This window comes from Crocuta crocuta, unplaced genomic scaffold, assembly GCF_008692635.1.
Source record: "Crocuta crocuta isolate KB4526 unplaced genomic scaffold, BGI_CrCroc_1.0 scaffold147, whole genome shotgun sequence".
Lineage (NCBI taxonomy): Eukaryota > Metazoa > Chordata > Mammalia > Carnivora > Hyaenidae > Crocuta > Crocuta crocuta.
In genome coordinates, this window is record NW_027532594.1 from 3,762,847 (window position 1) to 3,784,421 (window position 21,575).

Below are 21,575 nucleotides of genomic sequence, written 5' to 3' on the forward strand. Positions count from 1 at the left end.
GGAAGAGACAGAGAGAATAAACAGGGGAGGATCAGAGAGAGAGGGAGATACAGAATCTGAAAGAGGCCCAGGCTCTGAGCTAGCTGTCAGCACAGAGCCCGACGTGGGGCTTGAACCCACGAATGGTGAGAACATGACCTGAACCAAAGTTGGATGCTTAACCGACTGAGCCACCCAGGTGCCCCTTGTATTTCTTAAACTGTACACTAAAAGCATTGATCGTAAAGAAAAAGACTGCTTAAATAGATTCTATTAAAGATAAGAATTTCTGTTGATTAAAAGACATCTTTAAAAGAATAAAAGATAAATCACTGAGTGGGAGATGATGTTTGTGATGCATGTCCCGCAAGTCTCATACTCATAACATATAAAGAACCCTTATAAATAAAAAAGAAAACAGACGCTTCACCAAAGAAAATAACCTAGTGACCGATAAACACATGAAAAGTTGTTCAATCTCATTAGTCATTAGAGAAATAAAATTTAAAACCATAGTGAAATACCAGGACATAAACATTACAATGGCTAAAATGGAAAAGTCTGACAATTCCAGGTGTTGAGGAGGATGTGGAGCAATTGGACCTCTCAAACATTGCTGGTGAGAGTGTAAATCAGTATAACTACTCTTGAAAGCTGATAGCTGATATCTATTCATGCTCAGCTTACACATATCCTATTATCCAAAAATTCCATCCTAGATATATTCTCAACACAGATGTGTGTATACATGAGCCAAAGACATATAGAAGAACTTTCATAGAAGCATTTATTCATAATAGCTTAAAACTGGAAAATATCGGGGCACCTGGGTGGCTCAGTCGGTTAAGCATCTGACTTCAGCTCAGGTCATGATCCCACGATTTGTGAGTTCGAGCCCCATGTCGGGCTCTGTGTTGACAGCTCAGAGCCTGGAGCCTGCATCAGATTGTGTCTCCCTCTCTCTCTGCCCCTCCCCCACTCATGCTGTCTCTCTGTCTCTCAAAAATAAACAAAGGTTAAAAAATTAAAAAAAAAAACACCTGGAAACAATCCAAATGTTCATCAACAGTAGTTAACATGGTTTCCAGGGAGTTCTTTGGATAGGGTTAGGTGTGAGTGTAGGTCTTGAAGTTGAATGTGAAATTGTATGTATATCACATACATGCATAATTGAGGGAAAAAGATCTTTGTCTCAAAAAAATAATGAGTCCTTGACTTAGAGACCTAGATTTTTAAAAAAAATTTGCTTATTTCCACTCCTGATTTAAGCAACTAAGCCTTAGAATGCAGTTTTAACACTTTCCCTCTATATCTAGTCTGTTTATGGCTTTCTCAAATCAACTATTTAAAAATCTCATCATTCTTTATTATTAAGGAATTATCATCTATTTACATGAAGTATATCATGGTGAGGCCCAAAAGTTAAGTCACCGGCATAAGACATAACTATCTCTCCTAGTGGTCTATTTGAGNCAGCATTCAAGAGTCTCTCATGGTTTGCCTGAGAGGTGCTTTTGAGGGGCGCCTGGGTGGCTCAGTCAGTTAAGGATCCAACTGCAGCTCAGGTCATGATCTCGCAGATTGTGAATTCGAGCCCCGTGTTGGGCTTTGCGCTGGCAGCTCAGAGCCTGGAGCCTGGTTCGGATTCTGTGTGTCCCTCNAAAGTAGGATATTCAGTAGTCTACACCAGTAGTTCTAATCAGGGGGTAACTTTACCTTCCAGGGGACATTGGCAATATCTGGGGACATTCTGGTCGTCACATGTGGGAGAGGGCCAGTTACTAGCACATAGGGAGGAGAGGCCAGGCATGCTGCTCAACATCCTACAATGCATGGGACAGCCCCACAACAAGGAATTATCTGGCTGAAAATGTCAATGGGGCCATGGTTGAGAAAGTAGGCTCTGCAGTGATGACAGCCGTGTGTATGGAACCTCTCCAGATTCTCTCTTTTTTTTTCTAAATTTTTTATTTATTTCTGAGAGAGAGAGACACAGCATGAGCAGGGGAGGGTCTGAGAGAGGGAGACNCCTCCTCCACTCATACTCTGTCTCTGTCTCCTTCAAAAATAAGTAAATATTTTTTAAAAATTTAAAAAATAAATAAATAAAAAAAGAGGGGTGTTNCACAAGATCATGACCTGAGCCGAAGTCGGACGCTCAACCGACTGAGCCACCCATGTGCCCCCCTCTCCAGATTCTCTTGACCCCACCTCTTAATCCAGTGATTGCCGTGGTACTTTGACAGCTTAGTCCTGTGCATTATAAAAGGGCCTTGCCTCACACTTATGGCATATGTCTGTAGCTTCTGGTTGCAGGCCTTCTCTGATACAGCAGTGTGGCGTCATGTAAATCCTTTCGGTCCTCACCCACACATGTGCAAACCAGAAGTGTAGGGGGAATTAACACACTGGGTCAATGAGGCATGAGAGTTGATGAATAAATTCTTCCTTCTTTTGTCCCCTGAAGGAATAGCTATGAAAAGTATGTCATAAACTCCAAAGAATGTTCTTTATGATTGAATACCACTTTCCCTTAGTGATGGCCAATTTAGTAACACATCATTATACTGGCTCTTCTTCCTCTCCATGTTCTTTCCCTGTGTCCCTCATTCCTACTTTCTGGAATCGCATGCCCAATAAACCAACCTGCATGCAAATCTTTGTCTCAGAGTCTGTTTTCTGAGAAACTCAGGGTAAAATACCATGTGTGTGGAAGTCCACAGTGAAAGATCAGGCATTAATGGAAAAGAATATGAAAAGTTAAAATTTTATGGACATTAATGTTTGTCCCTCTAAAGTCAAGCATAAATATATAATGAGGAGTAAAAAGAGGGTACCAGGTTTATGGTGGTGCAAATACTGGAGAGCTTAGAAAGGGCTACTTCTAAAATTAAACCATCAGTCAAAGAATTTTCTAAGGCTCTTATGGTAAGGGCAGGAGACAACAGTGGTAGCCATATAGAAGGATAAAAAGGGAAGAAATTAAGTCAGGACTCCAAGAAAAAAAGGAAAGGAAAAAAAAATATCCTCTGGTTGTATTCCTTTAAATGAACCTTGTTAATTTGACAGAGTTAGAATCCTAGAATTTTAGTTAGAAGGGACCTCAGAGATGATCTTGTTAAATTCCCTTTTATAGGTGAGAAAATGAGGCTGGAGAGGCTTAACAACCTTTTCAAAGTCACTGAGTTGCATTAATGTCAGAACCAGGGCCAGAACTTACTTCTGAAGTGGGGATACCCTCTAAACATGGGTTCTAGGTCACGCACCCCTGTCATCTCTGACACAGACTGGAACTAGGGGTGTGACCTAGTTAGGATTCCAGAAAACCCTGCACCTAGGTCACCAAGGACCAAGATGCTAACAGGAAATAAGAGGAAATGTCAGCTGTGTTTTCCCTTGCTTGTAGAGGGTGATTGTGTTTTTGGGATTAGCCTAGACCCAACTGAACTGTTTGCTCTTAATTATTTGAAAGTATAAATGAAGTTTGGTTAAGAGAGAAGTGATGGTGAAGTTGGTAATTCTTGTTATTCTAGGGACATTCCCAATTCTGACTTCTCAAAGTTTCTGTTAAATTGAGAGGACTTAGTTCATGGACTTGGCCAAGGCGAGTGGAAATAACGATCACATTCTATTCTGGGGCTTTTCACTGGTGTTTCCCACTAAAGCAGCTTTGTTCTGAGTGATTACTGAAGATGGTATCCTTGGCATCCCCCCCTCACCCGGCCCCCACCCCAACCCTGGGCATCCAACCACCCAAGGTGCACCTGGTAAGGATTCTACTTTTTCTGCTCCTTAGGCTGAGGTCTTCAGTCAGACATTTCATTCTAGTGAACCAGACATGGTCCCTGTCTTAATTGGCTCTTGGTCTGCTGAAGGAGACAGGCATTAAAAAGAAATCCCAACGAGTATGATGATGATCAAGTCCAGAATTCTGTGGGATCTGAACAGGTTTGAGGTCAAGAAAGCCCCCTCCCTAGGATGAGCTTTAAGATTAGATATGAAGAGGCAATAGGAGTGAATCAGTCAAAGATTTTGAGGTTGTGGGTAAGGAAGCAGCACATGGAAAGACTCAGTGTAGAGCAGGAACCTCCAGAAAAGTAAAACAAGCCAGAGCCCAGAGAGTGGACAAACTGAGGCTGGCCTGGTCATTGAGGTCATGCTGAAGAGTTCCAACTTCTTCTTGAGGGCAGTGAGTGCCAGTGAAGGGTTTTGAGCAGGTGAGAGCAGTGATCGGATTTGTGTTTCACAAGATTTTCCCACATCCAGAGCAGAAGGAATGAACTGGACAGGAGTGAGACAGAAGGCCTCCTGTAGAATGGGCAAGAGGTGTTGGTGGCTTCACTGGAATGGACAGAAGTAAATTCCATGAGGATGGGCACCTACATCAGTGCCTGGTACATAATTAGACTTGGTAAATACTTATTGAATGAATGAATGCATGCATGAATGAATTGAATGAATGTATGTATAATATAAAAGTACTTAGGAGGACTTGGCGAATAATCAGAATGTGGGGGGTGGGAAGGAGGGAAGAGGCAGGAAAGATGCCGGGTTTCTGCTAGCAGGTAACTGCATGGGTGGTAGAGGCAGGAACGGAGATGGAAGACACAGGAAAGAGGCAGGTAATGCAGAGGGGTGTGTATGCAGCTTTGGACATGACAGGTTTAGATGCTGGGAGGCAGTTGGAAATAACATCTCATGAGAGGTAGCTATGTTGATTTGGAAATCTTCACCTTATAGATGGTAACTGAGGTCACAGGAATACATAGCTGATCAGCCCAAAGGGAGTATGTAGAGAGAAGGCAAGACTCTGAGAGATTTCTGGTTGGTGTGGCCCTCCTCCACCTTGTCTATAGCTGGGCTGTTTTGGCATGTGATGTCTCAACACATTCCTGACTAGGGATTGTCATGGGACCCGTTTAGAGAGTCCCTCAACCATTGGTTACTCTCATTCAAGAAATCTCAATGACTATTTCAAGATGGGAAGGTGAAGAGAAAGTAAATTATTGTTGACAATGTTCCAGCAGCTTCATCTTGGTTCTTTTAACAGGTTTATTTGACTCCTGGTCTCTAACACATTGATTCACATCCCCTAGGATGGTAGTCCCAGCCCGGTATGCTGCTTGGCTGGACTGTCCCAAATGCTGAGAGGTGGGACGTGGCATGCTAGTCAGTCATATTGGGGCTGCTTATATCCCTCTCTGTAGTTACCAAGAACGCCTGGCTCCTGTGACTTTTGGGTGGTGATAGAGCCATGGGAGCAGGCCTGGCTTGTCCATAATCCTTTTCTATTGCACCTTGACATTTTACACTGGGAGCAGCCGTGGGAAGCGTCTTGAGGGCTGGGATCATATCTTGTTCGTCAGAGTATTTCCAGCTTCTAGGATAGTCCTGGCACAAATGAATCCTTTGTCTACAATTAAAGTTTCCCCTCTAGGGAGATTTGTCAACCACTGTGGGACCCATTAAATGTAATTAATGAGACAGGCAGATTTCAGAAGAGGAAATGAGCCTTCAGATAAATAGTAGGTGATGGCAATACTTTTCTCGCTCTGATGTCCTATGGAAAGCAGTTTGACCCTTTAGTCCTAAAATGCTGCTATTTGTATTTCTTTGGAGATGATGCAGGGCAGGGACTTAGAATTTCTTTTCTAGCAGTGATGGATTTGCTGGTGCATACTTTTTGACCTTGCTCCCTATTCACGTGCATTTGTTGGCTAGATGCTGGGGCTCAGTGAGCATACTTCAGCCATGTAGGAGAGAGATCCAGTGGACAGCAAACCCATGATTGCAGCATCATTGTCCCAGGGCATCTGGATGGTCACAGGGTCATATCCAGGGCTCAAGAATGGGGGACAAGATTTTGCTTGAGCTCCTGTGCATGGCAACCACTTGGTAAACATGAATTCAGTATGTTAAGAGCAATGTTACTCTCCCATTGACTTATTACTCATTTCTGCTATTGTTTCTGTAGGACCTTAGAGGAAAAGGGTTACCTTCCCTGTATTGGATACATGTAGCAGGCACCGCAGGGCTTTGTGGACCATGGATATCTTTGTTCAGCCTGGTGGTGTTTCTTGAGGACTAGTAAGCATTGGTCAGCATACCTAGTACTGGCCACGTGGCTGTGGGCCTTGTTTTTCTGCCCAGTGCAAAGCTCCTGGCAATGGAGGGCCCAATTCTGGGCAAAAGAGGAGAAGCTTGCCTGATAATTAATGACCCACGTGCAAGTGCTCATGCTTCTGTGATGTAGGGCAGTAGAGCGACACATCTGATGGAGATGTCCTTAGAAGTCCAGGTTTGTGTATTCTCTGTCCATGGTCAAATTGGTGAAATATAGCACATTCTATCTTCCTCTTTAAAATTCCTAGTTATACACTGGTGGTACCAAAAAGTCTTGGAGAGTCTATTATTTAACTTTGTTTAGCCCAGTGTTTTCATACATATTTGACCATGGGAGTCTTTTTAAAAATAACACCCATTTAAGTATCTCTTGGGATTAGTACTTTATGGAATGTGCTTTGGGAAATGTCACATGGAGGCTTTCTTTAGTTTTGAGCTTGTCCTCTTCCTTTCTTATTCCACTTTCTTAGGGTGAGTAAATAGGAAAGACAGATTCTCTACCATGAGTACTGAGATATGGAGGTGAGATTGTCCACGGGACTAACAAGGAGTTCTTTCACTGGCAAATCAGGGAAATTATGGGGAGATAATTTGTCTGGGAGCTGTAGATAGATGTGCTTAGCAGTGTCTTGTTAAAGAATCCAAGTTTAGTATGGAATTCAAGAGAGGATTACCATTTTGTGTCTTTATGGGATCTCTCATTATCTTTCTTTGAATATTCGGAAAATAAGTGAGGAAGGGTCACTGAAAGCAAAGCAAATTCACTGTTTGACTTTGAGTACACAGTGAATTTACTCAAAGAACTCTTTGGACTTTTCCCTGGTGTTCTTGGACTAGAAACACAGGGAGATGAATTCTCTGAAGTTTGAGTTATTTCTGGGTGAGTTACATTCCTACCTTTTGGCAATTGATTATGTCTTCTCATTATTTCTACCATCACTCTATAGGTTCTGAACTTCATCTCCTTTCCTCTGCATCTGTCCATCCATCCATCCATCCATCCATCCATCCATCTGTTTATTTATTCAACATGGTTTAAGCACTGCTATGTGCTAGGCGCTGAACACGCACAGGCAAGAGAGACAAGGAGCCTGCCCCTCTTGTTGCTTACTGAGGCCCCTAGATGTGAAACAAGATTCCAGTTTTTCTGAATTCTGATCCACCCTGCTGGAGAAACCTTGTTCAGCATTTCTCTGATCCTGTCATGTTCTACTGAGAAACATACAGGAGCTCCTTATTACCTGTGGAACAGGATGAGCCCCTCCCTTATCCTTGCCAAACATCCTTCAGTGGGTTCCTTGTTCAGTCCCCACTGGCTCTAGTCTAATCTGTTTTTTTTTGTTGTTGTTATTTTTTAGTTTATTTATTTATTTTGAGAGAGAGCAGGGGAAAGGCAGAGAGGAGGGGAGAAAGAATCCCAAGTAGGCCCCACACTGTCAGTGAGGAGCCCGACGCAGGGCTTGAACTCCCGAACTGCAAGATCATGACCTGAGCTGAAACAAGAGTCTGATGCTTAACCGACTGAACCACCCAGGCACCCCTAATCTGCTTTTCTCTTCTTGCAGTCTTGTTAATGTGACAACTTCAGGGCTCTTCCTCATCTCACACTTTTTTTTCTGTTCTTGGAAGCAGGGCCATGTCTTATTCCACTGAGCATTCTTGACCAGCCACCTAGTGCAGGGAGTTGCATGTAGATGTTTCATTCATTCTGGAGTCCCCATCTTTTACACACACACACACACACATATGTGTGCATATATATCATACATACATATAAAAATAAAAATTGGCTAGAAAAGTTCCATCAGAAAAATAAAAGTTAATTTAAATTCTGTAATTTTTCTGTGATTTTGTGCAATACATGCTCATTCCTTTTACTTACTCGAACCAAATTTTAGTTTTTGTATAGAAATTTTGGGGGCGCCTGGGTGGTTCAGTCGGTTGGACATCTGGCTTCAGCTCAGGTCATGATCTCGCGGTTCGTGGGTTCGAGCCCCGCATCAGGCTCTGTGCTGACAGCCAGCTCAGAGCCTGGAGTCTGATTTGGATTCTGTGTCTCCCTCTCTCTCTGACCCTCCCCTGCTCACACTGTCTCTCTCTCTCTCAGAAATATAGAAAAACATTAAAAAATGTAAAGAAATTTTGATTTTATTTTGGGGTTAATTGCTACTCTATTTAGAGGGACATGGACTATTTAAATTCTTGAAATCACTTCATCCAATAAATAAATAAATAAATAAATTCTTGAAATCACTACAAATGATTTTATCTCCAAAAGAAAAAAATAGGGATAATTTTAGGTACTATGAAGAATCATAGCTGTATGGAACCTCTATCATTTAATTGCATCTATCCTTTTAATGAGAAATAAGTACAAAAAATTTTATTAAGTCAGGCTCTATTATTTTGCAACTTTTGATAGCTCAGTTACCAAGGCAAAAATTTTCGGTGTTACTGTGATAGTTTTTAAAAAGAGCAAACTTCTTAGGCACTTAGGAAAAGCCACCCATGTGTAGATAGTTGATGTAATAATTACAAAGAATTCCCATCTATTAATTACAGAATATCTGGCAGTACAGTGATATATTTGGCAACACCTTGTCACTATTAATTCAAGTTAAGTAATTCTTAAAAAGAATAACTGTAAGTGAAGCTTTTATTAAATGTAATGGCTTTCCCCTTAAATAGTCTGAGTTAGTGAAATTTAACCAATTAACTGGGTTGTTCTTTGTGTTCGAAGATAGTGGTTCTGCGGATGTCATCCATGGGAAGGGATACAATTAAAGAAGCTGGAGCCTGGTCATCCGGGCCTCTCCAGGTTCACACAGTGGACACCTTCCTTTACTTCCTTTACATCCTTTACGTCTGATTGTCAGGCATTCTAAGGAAGGCTCATTTCCATGTGGGATGTGGCTACTTTCTATAGTTTTGTCCTCACCACACCTCAGAGTGAGGGTGGACATGACTAGGCCTTGAGTAACTGGCCCACGTCACATGGCTAAAAGGGGGCCATATGAATATTTTCACCAATGTCCTGTCTCTACTCCTGGCACTCTGCCACACTGTTTTTCAAACTAATAGTGACTTAGATTTGCAAAGCAGTGTATATCTGTACCTCATTCGCTCGGAACAAAACTCACCCCCTTGAAACTGGGATAAGTGGATCTGCCTCTTGCTTTTCTTTTCCAGAGATCCCTGGGTGTGTGCTATTCCTCCCACCTCCTTCAACTTCTGCTGTTTTACTTCACATCTAAAAGGCGCTCTGAGGATAGTTGCTACACTATGATCAGACAATATTTTTTCTGTCTACTCTTTGCTTTTGCTGCCCTCAGCTTACTCTACCTATATGCCTAGGACTAGATTTCAGCAAAGTAGGGAATACCAGAGGCTTCTTGTACCATACCCTCTGCTGTTTCTGCCCTCCACCTCTTTCATTGGAACCTTGTCCTTAGCCCTTCTCCCCACTCTCTGTGAAAACTTGTTCTTCAGAAAAAAATCACTCATTTTTAAAAAAGAATCGTTCATTTTAATGCATAAGTCATTATTGACAAATATGTACTGAATTTTATTGCTTTTAGAGAATTTGTGTTTTAATGGGATATATAAAATATATAGCCAAATAAATTACTCTCTAATGGTAGAATTTAGTTTTAGTGAACAGTTGTGGCATAATTTTTGAAGCTAGGATCTTCTTATCAGTATCTTTGCAATTACAGATGTAAGTGGTTCCTGATTCACCCACATGGAAAGTCAATCTTATCCATGTCTTGCTGGGATTCCCCTCCTTACTAAAGAGAAAGCTAGGAAAAGTATTGCTTAACTGTGGATAGAATGACTGCTTCTTGAGATCCAGTATTGGCCCTGTCTCCTTGTTTAAGTGGCACTTGCTGGTGAAAGTGCAGACAGAATGTTTGCAGCAAATCCAAGTCTCATAGTCATAAAGAAATAAAGGCTTGCATTGTGAGCCTTTAACTTTTTAAAAAATCAATCAACAAATATTGATTAACTAACACTTCAGCTGTCTCCTCAAAGACACTTTGACCTTTTTGATTTCATTTTCTTTGTGTATTAATGTGTCATGGAGCAGGGTGCTGTGTATGTAGCAGAATCTGTGACAGCTGTTAGTCCTTTTGGAAAAGTCTGTGTGGATGACGTGTAATCTCAACACTTAGAAAGGCTATGGTTTCTAGGATGTAGTAGTCAAGAGCTTGGGCTCTGGAGTCAGACAGCTGGGTCTTCATCTAGGCTTTGGTGTGTACTGGCTCTGTGACTTGGAGCAAATTACTTACCTCTTAAACTCCACTTTCCCCACCTGTACAGTGGGGATCATGTTTGTATTTGCCTGGAGAGCTGTGGTTGTAAATAAGTTTAGATGACAAATTTAAAGAAATTTGTACTCTGCCTGCTACCATTAAATACTGAATAATGGCTAGCCATGATTATTCTCCTTTTGGCTCAGTGTTCCAGATTTTTTGGGTCTCCTCATATGTTCACTTTGAGAATCCAAAGAATTGTACAGAAGCTTCTATAGGACTCTGTAGAGGCTTTTAAACTGATCTGCCTCAAAGTTTTTGCAGTTGAATTATTCCAAGAAGGGCTGCAAAGAAAGCAAACTTTAACCCTAGTTTCTTGCCTGCCCTGTAGGCCATGTCTTTATCTGTGTTCTTCGTTTTTTGTGGGTTTTTTTTTTTTAAGTTTATTTTTGAGAGAGACAGAAACAGTATGAGAGGGGGAGGGGCAGAGAGAGAGGGAGAGAGGAATCCCAAGCAGGCTCTGCATTGTCAGTGCAGAGCCCAACATAGGACTCAAACCCACACACCCATGAGATCAGGACCTGAGCCAAAACCAAGAGTCAGATACTTAACTGACTGAGCCACCCAGGTGCCCCTGTCTGTGTTCATCAGTATAGCTACTCTGACAAACAGATTGACAGAGGGCCACTCGTGCCATACTTTCCTTTCATGGTGTAGAGAATACCCAGGAGTCACATCAGACTGCCTTGCAACTTGTCTCAAATAGAATTCAAATCTTGAAATGATTATCTGGATGTGTGCTTTCCAGGAACCGTTGGAGGAGAGAAACATCACCAGTAAATACTTTGGTTTTTCCCTCAGTCTTAGACTCCCATGGAAGTTACAAAGGGGTGGTAAATTTATAGGGGTAGATCCCTTGGGGTCCAGTAGGGCTGTCCTGATTTTCTTTGTGTTCTGGTCAGGTAAGCTGGTATGCGTGTTCATAGCCAACGCACATGCCCCTAGAAAACCACTGACCAATGGCCATCCTTATTTTTGAAAGTCACCAGATAAGGCAGTTTCTCAAACAACTTCAGCAAGGCATTCCAGAAATGCTTGATCTCATACTTCTCTGCACTATGATAAATAAATACGATTTTGATTTCATCTTAGAGTAATTAATCTGAACTTCTTCTGAGATGTAAAGTGGAATAACGTTCTATAGCTCTTTGAACATTAGATTGGAAAGAAAATGCCCTAAACATTTTGCTTAATTAAATCCTAAAGAGGTGGTACACAAACTTTTCATGATTAATAGAAACATGCATATTTTGACTGATACATATTTATATGATATTATCATATGAAAATTTTATCATGTTATACAAACTATTCGCCTCAGGAATGTGACTTAATGCTGTAAATATTTTGCATTTGTTATTGCATTGTTCATTATGAAAAGCACACAGACTAATGGCTATAAGACGGTTATGCCAGTCTTCTTTGAGGTAATCTCAAGTCTCTAATGGCACAGATTTTAGCCTAAATATAAGATAGGAAGTCAGGTTCTCCTTAGTCTGAAGAAATATTTAAAAAAAATTTTTTTACAGCGGATCAAATTAGAAAGCTAAAATGCTAGGGCCTTCTATTTTGCCAGTGTAAAGCATGCACGTAATTACCGGTTTTCAGATTAAAAAAAAATATGGTTGTTGAAATGAACGTATCCCTTTGGTTTTAAGGGCTTAAGACAAGCCCTGTTTTCTAGAGGTTCAGTCATACAAATTTAAGACGAGGCACCATCTCGTGTCTAGGGGCAGACTTTTGAGCTATGTTTTAGCTAAAAAATTAACTTAGATAATTACAGTTCTTAGTTCCTTAAATATAATGTTAATGAAAATGGCTTTTATGAGACCAGAGTACCTGACACATCTGAAAATGTTGTCTCATCTTTGGAGTCCTCGCTATTGGTTGCAGTTTTATGACAGAAAAGGAGAAATCCGATGGAATTTTTCCAAAGTGTTTGCCTCTATGAAATGGAATTTTATGAGAAGCGGATGGGAATACTGAATTATTTAACAAGACAGATGCTAGCCACCATTCAAAGAGTTTTCCAACTGCCACATATAAAACAAAAAGGCACAATTTCTTTTGTCTCATCTTTCCATATTGTTACTTTGTAGCCTAAATGATGTATAAAAATCATCTCCCTTAAAATTCTACGTTTTGCTTATGTGTTAGGTCCAGTGTAAGAAAGTATCCTTGCCTCCTTTTAAAAAACTGACCAGTGGGTCTGCCTGGCAGGGATGCAGGGATGGAGGGAAGCCTGAGAGGTTGCATCCCTGCTCGTCGAGGCCCCGTGCTGGCCTTGTTACCGCCTTGTTCTCCACCCTCTTTCATCTCAGTTTTAGTCCATTGTAGTGGACTACTTTATTTTATTTATATCCATTAAGGATCTAGGAGGAAAATTTTTAGATTTTGTTTCCCAAACCAGACTATTTAAAGGAAGGAAAAACAAGGGGATCCTGATGGTTGTTCTAAAGCGGCTCCTTGGGAAGTGGGGTCTCCTTTTTGAACTCTGAGGCCAAAGAATTTCCCCCATAAACATTTTTTTCCTTACAGATTTCACCAGAATCAAACTTCTTGCCAGTGGATCACTTGGGAGAGTTCTGTTATATTATCCTCTTTTTTAGGACTTTAAGATTTTAAAGCAGCTAATTGGGAATAATAGAACCTCACAGTTCAAACTAGTATAATAATGATAGATAATTACTTTTTAAATATACTATTTCTAATCTAATAAAAAAACTCCTCCATACTCGGAGATGTTTTGTTCGGCTTTCATGTTCTATGACATTTCATGTCTATAGACACTTCATGTAAAATGTCTATATGTAAACAAATGCCATATTAGAAACCATATAAAATATAAATAAAGCTTTCTTTGAATAGAATAGAACAAATTATTAGATGCAGTAGTTGTATGACATTTGAATTCATGTTATGACTCCATTTAAAGAAAGTTGTGGTATCAAAAATGTTTGGTTCATATTAAAGGTCATTTTTACACTGTCTTCTTTGATAACTAACAATAGATCACATTCTGTAATTTGTGAAAAAAAATGGTCATTAAAATGACAATATTTATTCCATTAAGGTAAATAAAATGCTGCACATAGTTCTGAGTGATGATACTCAGCGGGTAAAGAGCCATATCGCTGCACTACAAATTAGTTTGCTTCTAATTTTGCAGGCTGATGACCGCACTGCCTCAAACCAAATCTTTTCCCTGGAAATGGAATGATTGCATGACAGACTCTATGAACCATGAATATGTCAACAACTCATGGACCAGGCCTTGCTTAGCAATTAGTCTTTGGGGGATTTTACTCAGAAATCAGACAACACTATACTAGAGCTTTTTGGGGACTTTGTGATTACCATTCATGTTGGGAGCATGAGTCTGGGACAGTAATAATAATAATAATAATAATAAAATCCATAAAGGAAGAAAAATGTGGCTAATAGTGGCAATCAGTCATATGTATACACATTGTCAATGGGGAGGACCAGAAAACTCAAGATACAGCAAAAGACACCCCCCCCCGCCCCCCAGGAGACAGCAAGAAAATATTTCTTAGACTTCTAATTAAAGTCTCCCTTTATTCCCCCCAAAACAGGCCAGTGTTTCCCAGACTTCAGTCATTTGAATATCACTGTCACGTTTTTGTCATAACTCTTATCGCCTGCATTTCGAATTAATATATTTTATTAACTAATTCACTTTAAAAGCCTCTCTTTGTTTTGAGCAGTCATATTGGTGATAGCATGGGCTTGTTTTGCTAGCCAAATTTGTTTTCTTCTCTTACAAAGGAAAAGAAATACCGTATTTTAATCGTTGACAATATCTGCATACCACTTAACATCATTCTGAGCATCCCCATGACATGGGTGGCAGGTCCTACAAGAGCGAAAGGACCACCAGTCCAGCTGAGAACGATCTCTGTGGCTGTGTGGCCTCAGGTCTTGTGGCTGAGACCTCCATTACCATCCCTCCTTCTCGGTACACGAGCTACATCACATGGAGAGAATTTAAATCAGGCCCGCGCCTCCCCGAGGACACCCACGCAGGAAGGTGTTGTCGGAGGAGACTGCTGAGTGAGGTGGGCTAGTGCCTTTTCATCATCAGAATCTGGCCACTCACCTCCTTCCTTTTTTGACTAGCCACATCACTTGGGAATCATTATATTGCAAGGGTAAATAACACCCTATATCATGTAACAGTAATAAAGAACATGCCAAGGTTGAGCTCCTGACTATCAGGGTTCACACTGGGGCATCACGTTTGTAGGTTAGCACTCAATGTCCCACCCAGTGTGGATCCTGTAGGCTTTCAGCAGCACATTGAAGAAATGGGTCATTTTACAAGCTTCATTAGTGCTGAGCCTGCTTTAACCAGGTAGAAGATGCATTTTTAGCAGGCTGAGAAGTCCTAGGAACCCTCCTTGCTGTGCATTCATGCTCTGTGCTCTGGATTTTAAGTAAATGATGTCTTTTGGAAACTTAGGAGACAACCAAAAAAAAAAAAAAAAAAGCAAGCAAGCACTGAGTCTTCCTATCAAGAGCTGGCTATCCTACCTATGAGGTCAGAATGTGGTGAGGCGCAGAAGTTAAAATTAGACTTCAAGTATCTCTGTCAGGTTCAGGGTGTGTCTAAATTTGAAGGGATGTTTGCTTCTGATATGAACATTTTTCTTATACTTTTATTATAGAAGATGATGTGTCAAATGTACAAATAATGTGTGCCTGGTGCCAGAAAGTGGGAATCAAGCGCTATTCCCTGAGTATGGGAAGTGAGGTGAAAAGCTTCTGCAGCGAGAAGTGCTTTGCGGCCTGCCGACGAGCCTACTTCAAGAGAAATAAGGTAAGAGCACGTAGAGAGAGGCGGCTACGCAGGCCTCGCCAGACCATGTGCGCATGTGCCTCTTAGCTTCTAGCTGAAAACACTGTGCACATTTTACTTTTATTTTTTTCTGTTTTGTCTGTTCTCCTCTTCTGTCATACTTAACCTTTTGGAATAAGGAATCCCCTTCTAATGTGTAACTTGTTCTTCAGTTTCTCTGTCTTGATGTTTGAATTCTGAGAGGGTGATTGAGAACCTGATGAGGAAGGATGCGGTGATCACAGCTGCCCTCCTAAGTGACAGTGTTCAGCAGTAGAGACTATAGACTAGAGTCCATGAAAGATAAGTGGTAGAGATTTGTTAAAAAGGCTAAGAAAGTAGCCACAGAAGCGTGGCCAGAAAGCGTTAGTCCACACAGTTTAATATTTGTACCCAATGGGAATATTGCTCTGGCTCTCTCTAAAACCCAATTCACAAGTTCTGATCAAGAGAAGCATCAAGTCTCTCTTGACACCTTATATTCAAGTTGACTGTTATTGAGAAAAGGTGAAAAAATGAATACCTGAACCAGCATTGCTCACACAGCCAAGCATTTCTGAGCAGCATGGTGGGTGAACACAGGAACAGCCATAGTTACCAGTTTTTGTTCTGTTTTGTTTTAAGACATCATAGATCTGAAAATATCCTTATAGAGTAGTATAAGCCACCCTTGATGAGAAATGGAATGCATGATGTTTTTACAATTGCACACACACATACACACACAGCTGGTTTCTTAATCTTTAAAGAACCCGCTGTAGCATTTCGCCATCAGTTACTGAAGTGAATTGCTAGTTCTTGATTATTTTTCATTGATCTGAAAAGCTTCCTTGATTCATAAAATTGTCCACATTTTTCTAAGCATTTCCATTTTCATAATACAAGATCACGATCTGTCTTTTCTTGAAGCAAACAATTACTATTTTTTTAAAGTCTGGTATTTGCAATCCTGAAATGCTAATTTTGGGTTCACTGCATTGAAAGAAGCACTGTTGCAGCAAATTATCTCCTGCAAATTTGGGTCACATCATTCTGCCAAAAAACATAATGCTGAAAGAATTAGGCTGCAGGATTCAGCAGGGTGGAATTTTAGCAGCAGTCTCTAAGAATTAGGCTCATAATCTTCACTGGAGCAGGGAGGCAAGTAAGGAAATTGTTTGGAATTCTTTTGGGACAGTCAACAGTCGAGTTCATTTTCCCTTGGGAGGGGCCAGTGAGACTCCAGGGAGGGTGGTTAGAGCAATGCATGAGAGACACGTTTTGTTTTAATATAGGAGGATTAAAATGATCTCTGAGACCCTGGGGCTCCTGTTTTGAACACTGAACACTGGGGTAACAATCATAGGAGTGGACCCAGCACTTTCATCTTCAGAGTCCTACTTACCACAACAAAATACCTTGCACTCCATCCCAGAAGATGGCTAGAGAACAGGGGTTTTTGTCTTTTTATGATTCTGAAGGATTATGGGTCTGGATCTTGATGGACTGCCTGTAGTGAGCAAAATCAAGCAAGATGAATTTGTCACAATTCTGGTGATACATGTTATATTTTGCAAAGCTATTTTGCTTTAGTAAGCCCTTGAAATAGCCTAGAATACCAAATTTCTATATATAATGTAGATGTAAAAATTTATTTCATTAAAAAATAACATGTAATATTACATCATTATAAAGTTTAAGGTCAAATTGAATTTAAATGTCCATAGCATACAGTTTTAAAATATGGATAACTGGGAGCCAAGATGAGAGGCAGTATTTGGAATGCTTACAGCAGGTGAAATCAGCACGGGGAGGAGGACCATTACCTTTCACTTCCTGCAGGGAGTTATTGGGGGTAGGTCTTTGAACATTCTGCAAAAGCTAGGAGTCACTGTGGCTTGAAGTTTAGCCAGTGACTTTGACAGCTGATCCCAGCAGCCCATTAGTGTACATACAATACCTGTCTTCTCTGTGATCTTCGTGCTTATTTATATATTCCAAAGCTCTGCCACAGTATACCTTCTCACTTTTCAAATAGGGGAATAAACTGGTCACATCGCTTGCTGGATTCTTTTTTTTTTTTTAATTTTAAGAGTGTTATCTCTGCAACAATATCCTATTGTATTACAATAAACATGTACAGCTGCTGCATTTCTGTTAACTGATAGGATTTTGTGGTCATTTCATTTAGGGCTTGGGTTTCCTAATGGATTGTATTCGATACCAGTCTCCATCCTGCCATTTCTAAGAACTGCTGTAATAAGCCCCAGGGTGTTCCCCACTGAAGAAAATAGCAAATAGCTACTTTTCTTGTGTCATTTATCAAAGTCTTTAGTCCTCATTATTAAAATTGTGGACTTTCTTAATCTTAGAAAAAGGGCAAAATTCTTCCCATTCTGGCATAAAAGATTTTCTGGCTAAATTCTACACTAAATTTACTCAGAAGCGGATGGAAAGCAGTGTGAATAATGTGTGTGTAGAAGAGAAATTTGCCTTAGGTATAATGTAGATTTTAAAAAACATGTAAAGTTAACTATGCTGTAAATTATGCTTTATAATGACATCCCGCTTCTTGAAGGATAGCGTGCTGGGATCTAAAAATGGCCTCTAAGTTGAACCCAAATTGCATGCATAACTTTACAAAGAAAAATCCTAGTAGAAAAGGTAGCTAATTAGGAGCAGTATTCAGCTGACCTCTGTTTTGTGTCTGAGCAACACCTGCATTTGTGAATGTAAATTGGACAGCTGTGCCTATGGCCCCCCTGCTATCCTCTTCACAAATGCTTGGGTGGAGGCAGGAATTGATTTGCTGCTGCAAACAAGGACAAAAATAGCGCAACTCTCAAAATGAAGGCCCACTGAAAACTGGCTCTTTAAATTTCATTTGCTCCTCCACCCTTCCTTTCTCTTTGGGTCTCTACGTCTGTTTGATGGAGTAGGTTAAGAATGTCACATCTGTCTCTCACAAAACCCTGGCCCTATAACGGAAGATGGGGTAGACTGAAGCCGAGTTAACTCTTTATGGCATGTAGTTTATATTTTCAAACTGAGCTTAAAATTTTATTTGAAGATTTGTTTGGATTGCCACACGTGTGTAGGCTTTCTTCGAAATGTTTCTGTTAGGAGAGGATTGTGAGTCACAATCCTCTGTATTCATGTAAGGAACCTAACTACTAGTTTATACATTTCATGGTGTTGGGTCTGAGAAGTGATAGTGTTAATCCATAGTTATATTTTGTAGAATCCTTATCCCCAACAGGCTCAATTGTTGGCTCAAAAGGTTTTGAAACAGTGGGTAAGAAAAATACTTTTGTAGTCTATGGGCATTGGTCGAACAATGGTATGTCAATCTCATTACTTGATGCACTAGAAGACTTTTCAGGGAACTAAGAGCTTGCTCTTTTCCCAGCCCCTTTTTGAGGCCACGAGTAGAGAAGGACTTGAGAACATTTCTAGCCTAGTGATTCGCCCAGGGCTCGGAAAATTGCAGAGGTGTCTTATAGTTTTGCAAGAGATGCTGAAGGGTTTTGTCTCACAAATACCAGTTTTATTTTGCACAACAACAGACATTTGAAAATATTCTTTCCTAAGGGAGTAATGCCTTGTAACCATGATCTCTTTAAAAATGAGAGTAACAAACAAGACCACAAATAGCAGTCATTTTCAAATAACCCGTGTTTGGTCTTTTTCCTTCTGCTTGGAAAATATCTTACTGTCTAAATTAATGTCCATAAATCAAGCAGGAGATAAAAACTCAAGACAAATGGCCAGTGCAGGCAGTGTGAATGATTATTTTCTTTCTTTGTTAAGATCTGAAATGTATAGTGTTCTCTATGGATTAGTGGCATTGATACTTTAGTCAGAGACACAATTTGCTAAAAATGCCGAAGTTTTGCCTCCTTGTTCTAGTTTTTCCATAATTTGAAACAAGAATAGATAGAAATACTTCTTCAATATCATAATGTTGCTATTCCCCAACAGACCTTTGTGGGAAGAAAGCGATGCAGATAAGAGATAATAATAAGGATGAATTAAAAATAAAAAGGTTATATAGACAGAAACAACATTTTGCAAATGATGTCATTACATTGCTAACAATCATGATAATAATAATAAACATTTAATGAGGGGAATATTCTATAATAAAACAATTATTTCACCTTCAAATGATTTCCCTAAATTCACAGCAATCTCTTCTTAGAAGAGATCTCTTTTGGAAGACCCATCACTAATTAGCATGTACCATAATATTATTTGAAGTTACATTTTATTTAGACTACAGTAGCCCTCCTTATCCCACAGAGGGGGATACCTTCCCAGACCCCCAGTGGGTGATTGAAAGCACAGATAGTACCAAACCCTATGTATACGATGTTTTTTACCTATACATACATACCTGTGATAAAGTTAAATTTATAAATTAGACATAGTAAGAGATTAACGATAATAACGTATAATGAAATAGAACAGTTATAACAACATACTGTAATAAAACTTATGTGAATGTGGATTTACTCTCAAAATATCTTTACTGTACTGAACTTTCTTCTTGTGATGCCGTGAGACGTAGGCATTGTCATGGAGCATTAGGGTCCTACTGATCTTCTGACGATAAATCAGGAAGATCATCTGCTTCCAGACCACAGTGTGCCACGAATAACTGAAACTATGGAAGGTGAACCACAGATAAGGGAGGACTGCGGTATTGGTCTTTTTCTGAAATATAAAGATATCTTGGAAAAGATTCTCAGTTTCCGAATATAAAGATATCTTGGAAAAGATTCTCAGTTTCCGATTTCATTATCAGACCTACTAGTGCAGAAGAAATGTGGAACTGTTGCTCTGATAATCTACCGATTAACCTGTCTCCTTTGTTCCCTTTAAACACCTGCAGGATTTAATTTGCAAAATGGCTATCATTCATGAGGGTTTGGGGAAGGACATTAAGAAATTATTTGTAATTAATGCTCTCTGACTGCCTGGAGCTCAGGCCACAGGCTTGCTTTTGTCAGGTGCTTGCGAATATTCTTGATCGACAAGTAAATGTGCCAAGGGAGCACCAGAGTTCTTCCTACGGATTCACCTTGTTTTCAGGGGGTGGCAGTGAGCCTTTGGAGTGATTGCTTTGGTTCTGCCGTGTCTGCTGGAACTGTGCCACAATCCTGCCTGCATGTGGAGTGACTACCTCTGCCCCTCGGGACTTTGGTCTGCAGGCCAGTGGCTGAGTTCCCTTTTGGTCACAGCAAACAGGGGTGTCCTCAGAGAGCTCTAGGGAAAGAACAACAAACCCAACTGTTTTCTTGTTCGCTAGTATTTTGAAATACGGAATGGAATATTGATGAGCTGCTGCAAGTGAGAACCTGTGAAAAAGGCATAGCAGAGGAGGAGGAAGGTGTTGGCCCTTTGGGGTTCCAGCAGGAGAATTCTGGCCAGCCAAGTTAGATGTAGGTCAAAGTAAAGTGAATCCTGGGCTCTTGGAAGAAAGCTAGAAATGGGTCAAGAGCAGAGCTTCTGCAGGCTGGGTGGGACACAGTGCCCTAGGAAGCCATCAGAAGCTTGGGGGAGAGGCATGTGATCTTCATGTTTATCAGAACACTTGAACACCCCTTGAGAAATGCTGGTTTAAGGGATACCTGGGACACAAACAGAATGGGGCAAGTGAGTTTCTACTGAAAGGAATAGCACTCCCTTCTAGTTTTTAATGGGCTACATTTTGAAGGTTGTAGGGAAAACAGGGAATAGTTCTAATCTGTTATCCAGAATGGATGTCAGCTTCTGAATAACATTAGATATTGTAGATTAAATATGAAGAGATGATTGAAACTCCAAATAGCTTCAAGCCCCAGTTTTTGTTCCACATTTTGTTTCAATGAACAGAAGGAAGAAGGGGAGGCGGTGGTTATAGATCTGAATCTGATCACCCAGGGATCAATACACAGGGCTATTGACATATGCTTGAATGTTGATTTTCAGACACAGTGTCTGGCCAACCTTCTAGTGATAGCTGATGCTATACACTTAAATCAAGTTTTTCCTCATTTGAACTGCCGGTAATTATCCAATCCATCTCAAAAGCACGCTCTCTTTTAACATTAACCACAGTGTCAGGTTGCATCAGCTACATTGTGTTCTGGTGACTGTGGCTGCAGAGTGATAAATGCGCGTGCTTTGAGTTCATAGTTCGGCCGTCGGGTTGGACAGTGGGCAGTTCAGGAAACAAATGATCAGGAAGGGTTCTAGTTATTTGGGACATGCTTTTTCCTTATCGATCCAGTCACTTGTATTGCCAACTTTCTCACCTTGCTGCTAGCAGTGTTCAGGTT

The 21,575-nt window shown here is 40.4% G+C and overlaps 1 protein-coding gene across 1 annotated transcript in view; it reads left to right on the plus strand.

Annotated features, from left to right (window-relative positions):
• The window catches only part of SOBP (sine oculis binding protein homolog), a 147,357-nt gene that overhangs the window by 27,847 nt on the left and 97,935 nt on the right, over positions 1-21,575 (plus strand). Inside the window, exon 4 of the mRNA XM_077780039.1 lies at positions 15,104-15,255. Within this exon, the coding sequence (XP_077636165.1) occupies positions 15,104-15,255 (152 nt within the window). The remainder of the gene's footprint in view (positions 1-15,103; positions 15,256-21,575) is intronic.